The following is a 16722-nucleotide window of genomic DNA, read 5'->3' as shown; positions in this document are numbered from 1 at the left end:
TATTTTTCGTACCAAATGCCATTTGGCAAACAAAATTTGCCAAAACGTTTTTCTATGAAGGAAATTCCATTTGGCAAACAGAAAATGGCTAGCCTCGCCTTAGGGAGGGGAAACCAGTACAGGAAGATCAACATAGATTCTGCATTACTCGTCTTAATGCGACTGAAACTGTCCTAATGCGCCTGAAACGATGAAATAAAGGAGTCGGGACGGGGAGGGGCTGAAACGAAAAGAAAAGAAAATAAAGACGAAATAATTTGGGTTTGTTTTTCGGCTAAAGGGGGGGGGAGGAGATTTTTGTGATACAACTGATTTTTAGGGATTTCGTCCAAAGGCTTCCTTTCACTGGTAATAATAATAATCATAATAATAATAATAATTATAGTAATATTAATTATTATTATCATTATTATTATTATTATTATTATTATTATTATTATTATTATCATTATTATTATGTAGAATTTGATTAAAAAAAATTAAGCAAAAAAAGAAAAAAAAAAAAAGAGGGAGGTGCACAGGAGTTTTGGTTACAGCAAGCGTTATAATGTAAAACACAAGGTTTTCTGAATATACATTATGTATGCATATATGCATATATATGTATGTATATGTATGTATTTTTATGGAAACAAGTACATAATAAAAAGTAGATACATAATAAAATAGTCAAAAAGTAGCCCAATCTGGCGTGTATAAATCTACAAAGATAATAAAGCAAGTAAAAATCATAGTTCAAATACTTTATTTTAAAAGTGATATATCGTAATTATATTAAGTGGAATCGACATCGGTATCGGCATCGGCAACTAAAAGTGAATAGGAATTGGCATCGGTATCGGCACCGGCAATTAATGGTAATTAGGAATCGGCAATGGCAAAAAAAAGGAATCTTCACACTCTTAATATATATATATATATATATATATATATATATATATATATATATATACACACATATACCAGAGGCTTTTTCCCCCTTACAAGGGAGGTAGCTTAAAAAGAAAGACATAACCATTCCCATCCATTCCATCCCCAATACACTCCACTCCCCTCCACCCTCTACCCTCCCTCTTATCTTGGCACCTCCTGGATGGCGAGTCATCCCTGCATCTTGTCCACTGCCCTGGGTCAGAAGTAGTGTCGCAAGACACAGCATATCCTCATGCAGAAATGGAGAAGACGGGGAGAATTCCCTTCGGGCTGCCTCATATTTTTCTCAAATATCCTACCTCACCCCCCATCCCCCCACCCATTCCACCTCATGCATCACAACATCCTCCATATACAACTATTTTCCATTCACCCCTATCTTCTGTCCTCTCCCGTTCTTACTCAACAGACATTCCCCTCTTCCCCTTTCACCCATCCATCCATCTCATCCTAGGTCGCCCCCTCATGTTCACTCCTTCCACATCTGCCTTCCATACCTCTTTTACTAGTCTTTCTTCACTCATTCTTTCCATATGTCCAAACCATCCCAATACTCTTTCATCTACCCTATCTCCCAATCCTCACCTCCTCATTTCTCACTCTATCCAGCCTAGTAACCCCCATCATACTTCTCAGACACCTCATCTCAAACACATTCAAACTCCTTCTCTCTTCCTCTCTTATGTTCCATGTTTCTGCCCCATACAGTGCTGTTGGCACAATCACTCCTTCATACAATCTCCTCTTAGCATCCATTCCCAAATGTCTATTTCTCATTACACTTTTTAATCCCCCAAGGCATTTACTCTCTTCTCTCAATCTACATTCTACCTCCACCTCCATTCCTCCCTTTCCTTCCACATTCGCACCCAAGTATCTAAAACTATCGACTTCCTCCAGTCGCTCTCCCTTAATGCTCACTTCCAGTCTGCTGCCACTTTCACCCCTTGTGCATCTCATCACCTTACTTTTACCCACATTTGTCTTCAACTTTCGTCTATCACACACGCTTTGTCTCCAACTTCCTCAGTCCCTCCTCTGATCCTGCTACAAGCGCAGTGTCGTCCGCAAACAACAGCTGGCTCACCTCCCACTTTTCTCCATTTTTCTTTATTAAAGAAATATATATGTATATATGCATATGTATATATGCATATGTATATATGCATATGTATATATGCATATGTATATATGCATATGTATATATATATATATATATATATATATATACAGTGCTCGAAATAAGCTTAGGCCGGGTGAGCGGGGCCGGACTAAACTAATGTCAAAAAAGAATGGGATCGATGAGGGCGATTTAATTTAGTCACAAGTTTGGGCCGGTTGCATGACATCACTGCATCCTTCCAATTTCCCGTTTACTCTGCAAGGACGCGCTTAATGTCTTCTTGGCCATTGTAGGGAGAGGATTGTGTTGTGTTCCCATGACTTACGCCATTTCGTGATTTTTATTGGGGGAAGTGTTTGTGGCCTTATTATGGGTAAAGCGAGGCAGTTATCGTCTGAAACTATTGCCCAGATTATCGCTCTCAAGAAGACCGATAAGCAAACTAAGGAAATGTCCGACCAACTTAAAATAAATGATCGTGTTTTGAGGCGTTACATTGCTAGGTGGAGGGAGGGAGAATGGGATGCCATACCTACCCAGAAAGAGCGGTCTAGTAGGCCTCGTAAGACCTCTAGGCGTCTTGATAACATTGTTAAGAGAGACCTAGAGAAGAGTCCTCATATTTCAGCCCGTAAAATTAAGGAAAATATTAGTGGTCTGTTCATTGAAGTGTCTGCACGTACTGTTAGCCGGCGTGTTCATGAGCTTGGTTACACAAGACACTGTCTCATCAAGAAACCGATTCTCACCCGTGTGCAGAAGGCTCGTAGGGTCGCTTATGCTCTATAATATCTTCAGTGGGATGATGCTGACTGGCTGGACGTGACTTGGTCTGATGAAGCAATGTTCACAGTGACTGAGGGGAGGGGCGGTAACATGTATCGGAAGCATGTCAGTGACCCCTTTGACCCACGCTACCTTTGTGGAACCGTGAAACACTCCAGTTCATTAATGGTATGGGGTTGTTTCTCAGGCAGGGGCTTGGGGAGGCTTGTTGTGTTGCCTGCCAACATTAAAATCAGCCAGTTCATTTATCATGAGCTGCTAAATGAACATCTAGAGGAGTGCTTTGAGGTAACAGGCGCAAGCGTGTTCCAACAGGATAGTGCACCCTGCCACACTGTCAAATCTGTTATAACCTGGCTTAAAGACTGTGAGATTAAGTTCATTAAGGATTGACCTGGAAACAGTCCAGATTTAAACCCAATTGAGAACCTTTGGCAGGTGGTTAAACACGAGTTACAAGGAAAGGACGACAGCACTCTCCCCAAGCTGGAGAAGGAAATTAGGGTTTGTTGGGATGCTATACCTAGCCAGAAGCTACATGATCTTGCTATGTCCATGCCACGACGCCTAAGGGATTAATATTTTTTATAAAACTTTTATCATGGTACAGCTCGTCTGACACACATCCGGCACTGTATATATGTATATATATATATATATATATATATATATATATATATATATATATATATATATATATATGTATGTATTTTGAGACATTCTGACAAGTTGAAATGGGTAGGAAGAGGAATGAGACCCCAGTCTTTACTGTTTCCACCCACTTCATATATATGTGTGTATATACCGTATATATATATATATATATATATATATATATATATATATATATATATATATATATATATATACACATATTTATATACAACACTGAATGGGTCCCAGTGAACAGATATATATTTTTATCAACCACAATACGCTTTAATTCTAAGCCATCAACATCGAGAGACTCGAGGAGGCCAACATGCAGAAATTGAAACATGGTACAGCCAAGAACTCGAGCCTGTGCCAGCACGTGACAAGAGTTAGTGACTTAACGATTGCGCCATGAAGATGATGGCACAGTCGGTTACGTCACTAACACTTGTCACGTGCTAGCACAGGTTCGAGTCATTGGCTGTACCACGTTTCAGTTTCTGCATGTTGGCCTCCTCGAGTCTCTCGATGTTGATGGCTTAGAAGTAAAGTGTAGTGATTAATACATACATACATACATACATATACCAAGGCTTTTTCCCCCTTACCAGGGAGGTAGCCAAAAAGGACAAGGCATAAAATCATTCCCACCCATTCCATCCCCGAAAATACTCCACACCCCTCCACCCTCCCTCCCATCTTAGCACCTCCTAGATGACGGGTCATCCCTGCACCCTGTCCACTGCCCTGGGTCAGAAGCAGTGTCGCAGGACACAGCACATCCACAGCAAGGCCGCTTCATTAAATCGGCGACCCCCCACTCCGTCCCCCCATATAAAGGAGAGGACGGGGAGAAATCCCTTCGGGCTGCGTCAAAATTTTTGCTCACACACACTACCTCACCCCCCATTCCCCCGTCCATTCCACCTCATACATCACAACATCATCCATATACAACCATTCTCCATTCACCCCTGTCTTCTGTCCTCTTTCGTCCTTCCTCAACAGACATTCCCCTCTTCCCCAAAGCCCCCTTCACCCCATCCATCCATCTCATCCTAGGACGTCCCCTCATGTTCACTCCCTCCACATCTGCCTTCCATACCTCCTTTACTAGTCTTTCTTCACTCATTCTTTCCATGTGTCCAAACCATCCTAATACTCTTTCATCAACCCTATCTCCCAACTCCCTTTCCACCCCTGTTCTCCTCCTCACCTCCTCATTTCTCACTCTATCAAGCCTAGTAACCCCCATCATACTTCTCAGACACTTCATCTCAAACACATTCAAGTTCCTTCTCTCTTCCTCTCTTATGTTCCATGTTTCTGCTCCATACAGTGCTGTTGGCACAATCACTCCTTCATACAGTCTCCTCTTAGCATCCATTCCCAAATTTCTTTTCCTCATTACACTTTTTAAACCACCAAGGCATTTACTCGCTTCTCTCAATCTACATTCTACCTCCACCTTCATTCCACCTTTTCCTGCCACATTTGCACCCAAATATCTAAAACTATCCACTTCCTCCAGTTGCTCTCCCTTAATGCTCACTTCCAGATTACTGCCACTTTCACCCCTTGTACATCTCATCACCTTACTTTTACCCACATTTATCTTCAGCTTTCTTCTATCACACACTCTCCCAAACTCTGTCACCAACTTCCTCAATCCCTCCTCCGATCCTGCCACAAGCGCAGTGTCGTCTGCAAACAACAGCTGGCTCACCTCCCACTTTTCTCCATTTTCCTTAACCATCTCCAATCCCTGACCCACTACCCTTGCATTCACCTCTCGCACCACCCCATCCATGTATAAGTTGAACAGCCAGGGTGACATAACGCATCCCTGACGAAGTGATATATATATATATATATATATATATATATATATATATATATATATATATATATATATATATACAGAGAGAGAGAGAGAGAGAGAGAGAGAGAGTCAGCGCAGATCGTAATGCATACACGGAAAATGTACGCGAAATTTTTCGATCAAAATATTTTGAAAATTACAAAAATAATTAAACACTTACTCTTCCAAAAACCACCATGATTCAGCTCAGAAGAGAAATTTAAAAAGAGACACTCTAGTAGAAAACACAGAAGTGCTGGCAACAAATCAAGACCATAGAAAACGATCCTTGAAGCTTTCTTCATAAAAAAAATCATCCCTCAATCAAAATACACAAATCACAGGTCTAGAGACCCTTCTTAGTGCAAGGAGACCTACTCTTTCTGGAAGACGGAGTGATAATGATGACGTCACACAACAGCTGCCCAATATGGAAGTAATACACTCCGGTAGCCCCAGCCAGGTCCGCTAGCCAATCGGAAACCTGAAAGCGGAGTATCAGCCAAACAAAATCCCATATAAACAACCAAAATTCAATCACATATTCACACTCTAGCCTCTGATGAAGCACTGAGTAATGTGAAAACGGGTTCTGGCCAGTATTTTAGTTAGGTAGCCATGCCCAAAGCAAAGTACAAAACAATGTCACATAGAGTCATTATAAGACAACTTCCTGTAGAAAGAAAAAATGCTTTCAGAGAAAGAGAAAAAGCAGATGAAAAAAAAAACCCTGCAATAATCTTGGCATAATCTTTTAATTATGTGTAACGTGTATATATACATATATATGTACATATATATGTGTGTGTATATATATGTTATATGTATATATATATATATATATATGTATACATTTATTTATATATATATGTTATATATATGTTATGTATATTATATATATATATATATATATATGTATATATATGTTATATATCACAAAGTAGCTGCTGAAGAGGATCACAGTTAGTGATCGAAGTATACGGATCTTTTTACTTTTACTTATTCTTCTCCGAAAGTGGGTCATTGGTATTATATATATATATATATATATATATATATATATTACTTCTTACTTCTTACTTCTGCTCCCTGTCAGTCGGGCCAGCACACTTCTCCAGATTGTCCTCTCAAAGCTTCCCTCTTCTCTCAAATCCTCTATTTTTCCTAATCCATTTGCCTCTAGGATATATATATATATATATACATATATATATATATATATATATATATATATATATATATATGTATATACAGGGTGAACAGAAAGTCCTTGGACCAACATAAAAACGATTTATTAACAGAAAATAAATTAAATGTCATCAAAAAGGTATCACAATGATAGCTTACAATACTAGAATGAATCTCATTAATTAATTTTCAATGTGGTCGCCCTTCACTCGGATAACTCTCTCAATTCTCTCCCGGAAGTTTTCGACCGAGGCACGTAGCTTATCCTGGGGTATTTTGACCCATTCCCGCTGGAGTGATTGTTTCAGAGCATCAACACTTGAGTGAGCAACGGAACACGCCTTTGCCTCCAACAAAGACCACACACAAAAGTCCATGGGGTTCAAATCAGGCGATGAGGGAGGCCACATTTCCTTGCTCCAGAATCTTGGAAATTGACGTGAGCACCAGTCCTGAGTCTTTCTTGAGGTGTGAGATGGCGCACCATCTTATTGGAAAGTGAAGGGATGATCTTTGAAGTGTTTCTTCATCTCTTCAAGGGCTGGAACCAAAATATCGTTGATGTAGCGATCTGAATTGATTTTAACCCCTTGCTCCACAAAAATCAGAGGAGACTTCCAAGTTTTGGAGATAGCGGCCCACACCATGAGAGAAGATGGTTTTTGGCGGCGGTAAACTGTTCTCACAGAATCTTTAATGTCTGCAGAAGACTTTGCATAAACTCTATCGTTCTGATTATTGAACTGAGCTTCAATTGTGAAGAGTTTTTCGTCTGAAAAAATGATCTCTTGCGCTGCCGTGTCTGTCTTCAGTTCTCTGAGAAGAACCTGTGCTCTTTCAAGTCTCTTTTGTTTTTGGAGAGGTGTAAGAAACTGCCGTTTTCTCATCTTGTAGGGAGACAACCGAAGATCCTTTCTCACGATGGTTCTCATTGAAGTGTTGCTAAAATTCATGTCTTTAGCCAATTTTCGGATGGATCTCTTTGGGTTTCTCCGCATCCTCTCTCGGACAGCGTTAACCACTTTCTTTGTTCGAGCAGTGCGAGGTCTTCCACTCCTAGGACGATCTTCAGATGTACCAAGTTCCTTAAATCTATTCACAACATGATACACGGTCGATTTGGCAACTTTAAGGAGTTTAGTAATCTCAGAGTTGGTTTTCCCTGCGCGATGGAGCTGAATGATGGCCTCTCGTTGGCTCATATTTTCAATATAGCTGCAAGAAACAAATATTTAATAGTTTAATAACAAGATATTTAGCATATGTACTTTAGAATATGTACTGTAATTAAAAAATTATCAGAAAGTCCAAGGACTTTCTGTTCATATATGTATTTATAGATATATATATATATATATTTGTATGTATGTGTGTGTGTGTGTGTGTGTGTGTACGTGTGTGTGTGTGCCTGCGGCATTTCCATCCTGCATTCTCTACTCGTCTACCTCCATTTTAGTATAGGAATGCGTTACCTGTCCGGCTCCTCTCATTCCTATTATTTATCTTCTTGGTCGATTACCTTCTCTCTCTCGTTATCTTCGTCATTATTCTCTCTCCTAGCTTCTGAGGCCTTTGTACTTTGTGTTTTTCTCTTTTCGTTTTTCTTAGTTTTTATCTTTGTCCATATTTATTTGCTCGTTTTTTTTATATATTCTATACTTTTGAATATATATATATATATGTATATATGTATATATATATATATATATATATATATATGTATATATTTATATATATGTATGTATATATTTATATATATATATATATGTATATATATTTATATATATATTTTCTTCTTTTTACGCAAAGTGGATTGTTAGGTCTGCATCCGAATAAAAAAAATGGCTTCATTTAGAATACAAGGTTGCAGACCCTCATCTCCCCTTGCTGGCTAATTTTCTTCTCTCTCTCTCTCTCTCTCTCTCTCTCTCTCTCTCTCTCTCTCTCTCTCTCTCTCTCTTCTCATGCAGTCTCCCTTTCTCTCCTATGCTCTTTTGCTCTTATTATTGCTGTACAGCTTCACTGTACGTAGTAATATGACCTGCGCGTCACGCACACTATGTATAAATAGAAATTACCTTCTGTAGGGTACGCGTACCAATGGAGACGCACTTGGCCTATGCAGACGTATTTGGCACAAAAAACTTATACCTGTCGATGGTGAATAGATAGAAGCATAAGTATAGGCACAAAAAATTACTTAACTGTCCCCTCATAATGTTATTTTTTGAGCCTATAATTATGCATAGGACAAGTCCGTCTCCATTGGTACACGTACCCTACTAGATTTGTCGCTCTTTGAGCGTAATGAATTTATACAAGCTCTCTCTCTCTCTCTCTCTCTCTCTCTCTCTCTCTCTCTCTCTCTCTCTCTCTCTCTCTCTCTCTCTCTCTCTCTCTCTCTCTCTCTCTGTCTCTCTCTCTCTCTCTCTGTCTCTCTCTCTCTCTCTCTCTATCTATCTATCTTCTTTCTTTATTTGTTTGAATATTGCATCTCTCTCTCTCTCTCAGTTTTATTTTTTCATTTATCTCTCTATATATTTATTTTTTGGTAACGAAGAGGCTGACACGATAGGCCTCCCTCTCCCTGTACGTTGGCATATTATCTTTGCTTTTGCCTCGTCCTTTGCCACGGACATTGCCCGTGTCCTTGCCATTTCTTCCCCCTTGCCTTCCTTATTCCTTCCGTAGTGCTTGCACTCACCTTTGCTCTACTTCACCCTTGAAAGTGCTTGAGGCTTGCGGGCCTCCGTGCCTGGCAGGGCCTTTGAGAGAGAGAAAGAGAGAGTGAGAGTTTGTCTGTCTTGTCTTGGGCCGCCATTGTCTTCCTCATGTCCTCAGGAGTGGAGGAGAGTTGGCCTCCGGTCTCTGCTCGAACAACAGCGTGTGGTGAGGGAGAAACCCGTAGAGGTAGAGGAGGAGGAGGAGGAGGAGGAAGAAGAGGAGGTGTTGCTGGTCACTGTGGTGGTGGTGGTGGTAGTGGTTGTGGGACTGGTGGTGGTCATGGTTGTGATTGTGTTGGTGGCGGTGATGATTGTGGTTATGGTGAGGGTCAGTGATATTAATTAGTGATGATAAAGATTGTGGTGTTAATGATAGTGATGAAGATGGTGGTGGTGGTAATTGTGGTGGTAAGTGATGAAGGTTTTGGTGGTGATGATCAATATTGTGATGATGATGATGATGACATAATGATAATGGAGGAATTCGGAAGTGTTGAGGGTCATGGTGAGAGTGGTGGGTATTGAGATTATAATGTTAGCTACAGGATATATGTTGGGGAATGATTATGGTGGTGATGGTAGGGGTGGTGGTGGAGGAAGAGGAGGAGATAGTGGTGAAGGAGGAAGTGGAGATAGTGATGGAGGTTGTATTGATGGTGGATTGTGGCGATTTTGTTTGTGATACTCGCTTGTGTTAATGGTTGTCTTTTGTGTTAATGGTGGATGGGACGAACCTTGTATCCCACCATTGTTAAGTGCCACAAACTATAACGAAGAGGTGGAGGAGAAAGCGAGGAGGAGGAGGAGGAGGAGGAGGAAGAGCGCTCTATAATTAAAACTTAATTACATTCGTTTCAAGGCACGGATGGGATCCGGCACTGACTCTGCGTAATAGTACAGTAGGGTGTGCTGCAGGGCCCATGCTCATCTACCCAAACTCCATATCATCCCCCCCCTCTCTCTCTCTATCTCTCTCTCTCTCTCTCTCTCTCTCTCTATATATATATATATATATATATATATATATATATTGTGCAGTAATTCACAAGGCACACGTAAAAATAAAATGCAGAAAAAAAAACACTGAGAAATAAGAAGCTTAGTCCTAGTGGTTTTTTCTGCATATATATATATATATATATATATATATATATATATATATATATATATATATATATATATATATATATATATATCAACCTTAATACACTTTAATTCTAAGCCATCAACATCGAGAGACTCGCGGAGGCCAGCATGCAGAAATTGAAACTTGGTACGGCCAAGGACTCGAACCATTCAGTGATATATATATATATATATATATATATATATATATATAATATCCCTCTCCCTCTCTCTCTTTTCCCCTCTCTCTCTCCCTCTCTCTCTATCACCGTCTCTCTCCCCTCTGTCCCCTCTCTTTTCTCTCTGTCCCCTCTCACTCCCCTCACACCCTCTCTCTCATTCTGTGTGTGTGTGTGTGTGTGTGTGTGTGTGTGTGTGTGTGTGTTTGAGTGATTGAGGAATTGACTTTATTGAAGCTCTCATTGAAATACAAAGCACTTGGTGGAATCTTAACAAAAGAAGTAAACGAAAAATAATAAGAAACGGGACCGTTTACATGATGTAGGATTCTACAAGAAATGAATTGGATAGTTTTTATAATATGGGCGAAATAAGGGGATGAAAAATAGTGTTGCGCTATTGGGGTGATAAGAATGCCATCATGGTGTTCCGCGTGTGTTGCAAAAGTCGACGAAATATGGTGAAAAGTGAGGGGGACTTAGAATCAGGACAAAAAAGTAATTTTTGAAGCGGCTACCTACATATACAATATTAACTTAAACAATAAAATAACATAAATAGTGAAATAGCTGCCATGATGAAAAATAGTGAATAAGATCAAACGAGATATTATAATTGATGATAATAACAAGATAAAAACTGTATTCTAGATTTGATAGTAAAAAGAATAATATTCACTTTTGTTAGGATGTTATAGGTATATACTTCATTCTGCTTTGGAGAGATTGTACTTAGGGATATATTGATTCTTTCTGGCTTCAAGGACTTGCTCAGAACTCGGTTAAGAGTGAAGGACTGACAAAACAACCGGGAATAGGATCGGTTCCCCCGAAGGGAAGTTTTATGTATAGGAGTTTAGCATCAGTGGCTCATTGCAGGACCTCTCTATCCCCTGTGGGACGATACGGACTGCATGTGTGTGTATGTATGTGTTTGTGTGTGTGGCAGGTCTTGTCTATCTTTTGTCAGGTTATAGCCCCTGTGTGTGTGTGTGTGTGTGTGTGTGTGTGTGTGTGTGTGTGTGTGTGTGTGTTTGTGTGTAAATATTATAAATTTTTAATCTAGCCCATTGCAGGACCTCTCTATCCTCTGTGGGGGAAATACAGAATTTGTGTTTGTGTGTTTATGTTATGCCTGTTATGGAACACAACAGATTGTATTAATATCTTTCAAATAATACAATTTATAAAAACATATGTGACCAGTCTCGTATTATCTGTCGTTAGGCGATTTTATTCATCGGAAGATCTCGTTTTGTAATGACCAGTGAACGATTCAACTGATGACGTCAGCGATCAGGGGTTCGATCGGGGTTTTAGGGTGCATGTGGACCTCTGTACCAAATTTATTCAAAATCCGTCGAAAAATAGCGACATTGTTTCAAAACAAATGAAGATAATTTGTCTGTAAGCGGTGTATCTTTTATTTCATTTTCAACAATACTAACATGTACGTAGATATTTTTATTTATAGAGATTTTCTGTTCCTTGTTAATGAATACTAGAATTGGTGTAATTTTTTCAAACTATATATATGTATATTTTAATAAATCTTTACTTAATGAGTGGTTGAATAAATAGATGATCGTATGCTCATTTGTGATTCATTGGATAATTAGTGATATACCAGACTTCTTACATTTTTACTGCCGTTGAACCGGCGACTGATCACCACCATCTATTCCTCCTCCTCCACGTCCTCCTCCTCCTTGCCCTCGTCATCGCCCTCCTACTCGTCTTCCTCGTCTTCTTTCCTTTTCCTTTTCTTCTTATCTTCCTTTTTTTTTCCCTCTCTTGTTCCTTCTTTTCCTGCTTGTCCTTCTTCTATTTTTCTTTCTCTTCCTCAATCTTCCTCAAATCCTCACATGTCTCGTCCGTATTATTATCATTATTATTATTGCTATTGATATTAATATAATTATTATTGATATAATTATTATTAATATTATTAATATTAATATTATTATTATTACATGGATGGGGTGGTGCGAGAGGTAAATCCAAGAGTAATGGGCCGGGGATTGGAGATGGTTAAAGAAAAAAGAGAAAAAGGGGAGATAAGCCAGTTGTTGTTTGCTGACGACACTGCGCTTGTAGCAGGATCAGAGGAGAGATTAAGGAAGTTAGTGGCGGAGTTTGGAAAGGTGTGCTAAAGAAGGACGTGAAGATACATGTGGGTAAAAGTAAGGTGATGAGATGTACAAGGGGAGAGGATGGCAGCAAATTGGAAGTGAGTCTTCAGGGAGAGAGGCTGGAGGAAGTGGATAGATTTAGTTACTTAGGGACAAATGTGGCGGGAAAGGGAGGAGTGGAGATGAAGATAGAATGTAGATTGAGGGAAGCAAGTAAATGCCTTGGGGGGATTAAAGAGAGTAATGAGAAATAGACATTTGGGAATAGATGCTAAGAGGAGATTGTATGAAGGGGTGTGCCGACAGCACTGTATAGGGCAGAAACATAGAACATAAGAGAGGAAGAGTTTAAATGAGTTTGAGATGAAATGCCTGAGAAGTGTGGTAGGGGTAACTAGGCTGGATAGAGTGAGAAACGAGGAGGTGAGGAGGAGAGTGGGGGTGTGGAAAGGGAGTTGGGATGGTTTGGACACATGGAAGGAATGAGTGATGAAAGATTAGTAAAAGAGGTGTGGAAGGCAGAGGTAGGGGGGAGTGAACATTATGGGGTGACCAAGGATGAGATGGATGGATGGGGTAAAAGGGACATTGGGAAAGAGAGGAATGTCTGCTGAGGAAGGAAGGGAAAAGACAGAAGAAAGGGGTGAGTGGAGAGTGATTGTGTATGGATGATGCTGTGATGCATGGAAGGGAGTGGGTGGGGGATGGGGGGTGAGGGAGTATATGTGAATGGTATTTTGACGCAGCCCGAAGAGAATTCACCCAATCCTCTCTTTTTCTGAATGAGGGTACGGAGAGGTGGGGTGGTGGCCGATTAAATGAAGCGGCCTATCTGTGGATGTGCTATGTCTTGCTACATTGTTTCTGACCCAGGGCACTGGGCGAGATGAAGGGATGACCCGCCCAGGAAGAGCCAAGAAAAGAGGGAGGGAAGGTTGGTGAATAGGAACGGAGTATGTGGAGATGAAATGGGTGGGAGTGGATTTATGCCTTTGACTTTGGGTATCTCCCTTGCAAGAGGTAAAACCCCCTTGGTGTGTGTGTGTATGTATGTATGTATGTGTTATTATTATTATATTATCACTACTACTATTATTATTATTATTATTGTTGTTGTTGTTGTTGTTGTGCGTTTGTGTTATAATCGGAAGCGTGCTGATCTCTCATTCTCTTAGTTTTGGGTTCGAATTCCGCACTTGTCTCAGATTTCTGGCAGTAACTGTTACCTGCCCCAACAGTCCCCAAAGCGCACGTATAATTGAGCAAATATTGTTGTTATTGCTGTTGTTGTTATTATTATTATTACTATTATTATTATGATACATTTGAGTAGTTGAGAGGGTGTTAAAATCTTTTGGGGGTGCAGGAGAATAAATTTGGGGGGAGGGGTCCTGAGAGGCTTCGAGGATGGTAACCTTTAAATTTGTTTCACGATTTCTAGATTGCAAACCAGTTTAATGAAACTAGAAACTGCTGAATCGTTGAATTCTTTGTAGAGAAGAGTTATAGTTAACAGTTTCGTTTGTGACTTAAGTATCACTTCAGATGATTAAAGTAGTGTGCCTTTACCCAGAGTAAAATCTCTTAATAAAAAATTCTTTCTTTAAGTTGACACTCCTTCGGTTGGTCATCCTAAGTTTGGCACTCTGTGACACTCCGTCGACTGGCATTCCTGTGGCACTCCTTCGATTGGTATGCCTTTGATTGGCCTCCTTCGATTTTGCACTCCTTTGAGTGACAGTCCTTTGGTTGGCACGCCTTCGGTTGGCACTCTGTGACACTCCGTCGACTGGCATTCCTGTGGCACTCCTTCGATTGGTATGCCTTTGATTGGCCTCCTTCGATTGGCACTCCTTTGAGTGACAGTCCTTTGGTTGGCACGCCTTCGATTGGCACTCCTTTGATTGGCAGGCCTTCGATTGGCACTCCTTTGAGTGACAGTCCTTTGGTTGGCACGCCTTCGATTGGCACTCCTTTGATTGGCCTCCTTCGATTGGCACTCCTTTGAGTGACAGTCCTTTGGTTGGCACGCCTTCGATTGGCACTCCTTTGATTGGCAGGCCTTCGATTGGCACTCCTTTGATTGGTCTTTTGACATTTTTGTTTGGTGTTATTTTGATTGGCACTCCTCTGGCACTCCCGTGGTCAGCACTCCTTTGGCACTCCTTCGATTGGTGCTTCTTCAATCACTAAGGGATTAGTACAGGTGTATTTATTTATTCGATGAAGTGTTGTAACCTATAGGCTACTTTGGGCCTCTCAGCTGAGTAGATTCACTTGCCGACAGACAATAATTAAGAATTGAGTGCTCAAAATAATTGATATTGTATCCGTGTGGGCAGAGGGTACTAACCTTTTTGAATTTGATAATTTTTAAGCAGTGGGGATAGCTGTGTATTGTTAAACTTCATGGATTCCCTGTGTGGAAACGTTTATTGTAGCTTTTCTGAATATGTTTATTTGTATATTTTGAGAATATCATTCATAATGTTTGTAATTCGTCCTTAATTATCATTTTTATATTATTGTTATATTTATCTATTTTTGTTTATTTATGAACTTATTTATGTTTTGGCTGATTTTCAAGTTCTGTTGGTACACATTACTTGTTATTCGATTGTAGTTTCCCCGTTGCATTTATCCATATAAATGACAGTTTGTAGATTAGGGAGAGTTTAAAGGCATTACAGGTTTATTGTACAGGGTTAGTTGGTCCATTTTGTTCTGTGAAATTTGCATAAACTCTGATCATGCATTTACAGCACGAGTGTGTGCGTGTGTATGTATGTGTGTGTGTGTGTGTGTGTGTGTGTGTGTGTGTGTGTGTGCAGGCGACATTCACGGTAGTTTGAATAATTTATTTAATTGCCGTTTAAGGGTCACATACATAGTATGGATGAAAAGATTGGTGATATTGAGTTGTATGTGTAGGTTTTGAGTGTGTGTGTGTGTACTGCATGGATGTTTGCGTGTTTGAAGGTGTTTGTTCATGTGTGAATGTGTATTTGCATGCGTGCGCATGTGCGTGTGAATATTTTCCATCATTCATTTAGCATCATCATTGCAACCAGATTAATATATTCCAAGCCGCGGCGTACGGAATTAAGAGTTGAAATGACGAACGTAAGGTGCCATTCCATACAGTATAAGGTCTTGTTCTGTCCTGCACCAAATTATTTCATTCAGCGTTGGTGTGGGCCCGCCACGGGACTGATGGGGCTAGGATGCTTTAAGACCTCTACACACAGTCGGTCTCAAAAGACTGAGGGCAATTTTATTATGTTTATTCTGTGTATTCATAGAGACACCTTGACGTGGTCACCACAAAACTGTCAACGAACTATAGAACCCAACTGTACATATATTTCAGTTGTCGCCAGATGATTTTATTAGGGGGTAGGGGGAAGTATGGGTGGGTATGGGGGGTTGCCGGATAGGATGTGGGTTGCCCCCATTCGCTTGACGAGATGATTCCCGAGCAATGGTGGATGCTGGCATGATGCTCTTGTTTGGAGTGCACATGTTCCCTGTGATGATCTCATAGCGTGTGCAGTTTTATCTAGAATCTGTGCAAATGGAGGCATTGTATATGTAAATGCGGGAGCGGACTGGCTGTTTGTATATGTATTACAGCAAGGTCATTGGCTGCATTGCCCATTTTCTTTTAAGGGAAAAGTTGTGTTAGCGGGGAAGGGTTCTCTCTTTCTCTTTCTCTTTCTTTGTCTTTTCTCTCTCTCTCTCTCTCTATCTCTCTTTCTGTGTGTGTGTGTTTGTGTGTGTGTGTGTGTGTGTGTGTGTGTGTGCATACAAAGTAAGTAATCAAGGTTCGCTTTATATTTTTAATCCTTTAGCTGTCGCTAGGATAAAATAATCTAGGTTTTTAAACCAATCTTTGGTCCTGTTGGAATTGCATATACAACCCAATTTTTTATATACGCCACGGAAAGAACGCACCGTCATGCATCTATATAAAGGATTGTTGAACAGAATGTGTTCAGAATCATTGTGTAAATGGAAA

The 16722-nt window shown here is 40.2% G+C and overlaps 1 protein-coding gene across 1 annotated transcript; it reads left to right on the top strand.

Annotated features, from left to right (window-relative positions):
- Window positions 1–2425: 2425 nt before the first annotated feature.
- LOC143028877 (uncharacterized) lies at window positions 2426–2845 on the top strand. Its single transcript, XM_076191235.1, has one exon. It carries the CDS (start codon window positions 2426–2428, stop codon window positions 2843–2845), a length of 420 nt encoding a protein of 139 aa, XP_076047350.1.
- The last annotated feature ends 13877 nt before the right edge of the window (window positions 2846–16722 follow it).

The sequence above is a fragment of the Oratosquilla oratoria genome, chromosome 10 (genome assembly GCF_046742065.1).
Source record: "Oratosquilla oratoria isolate Oo_2021 chromosome 10, ASM4674206v1, whole genome shotgun sequence".
Lineage (NCBI taxonomy): Eukaryota > Metazoa > Arthropoda > Malacostraca > Stomatopoda > Squillidae > Oratosquilla > Oratosquilla oratoria.
This window is presented reverse-complemented; position numbering and strand designations above follow the sequence as displayed.

Coding starts and splice junctions, on each gene's coding strand:
- LOC143028877 (XM_076191235.1), top strand. CDS start 2,426: ATGGGTAAAGCGAGGCAGTTATCGTCTGAAACTATTGCCCAGATTATC.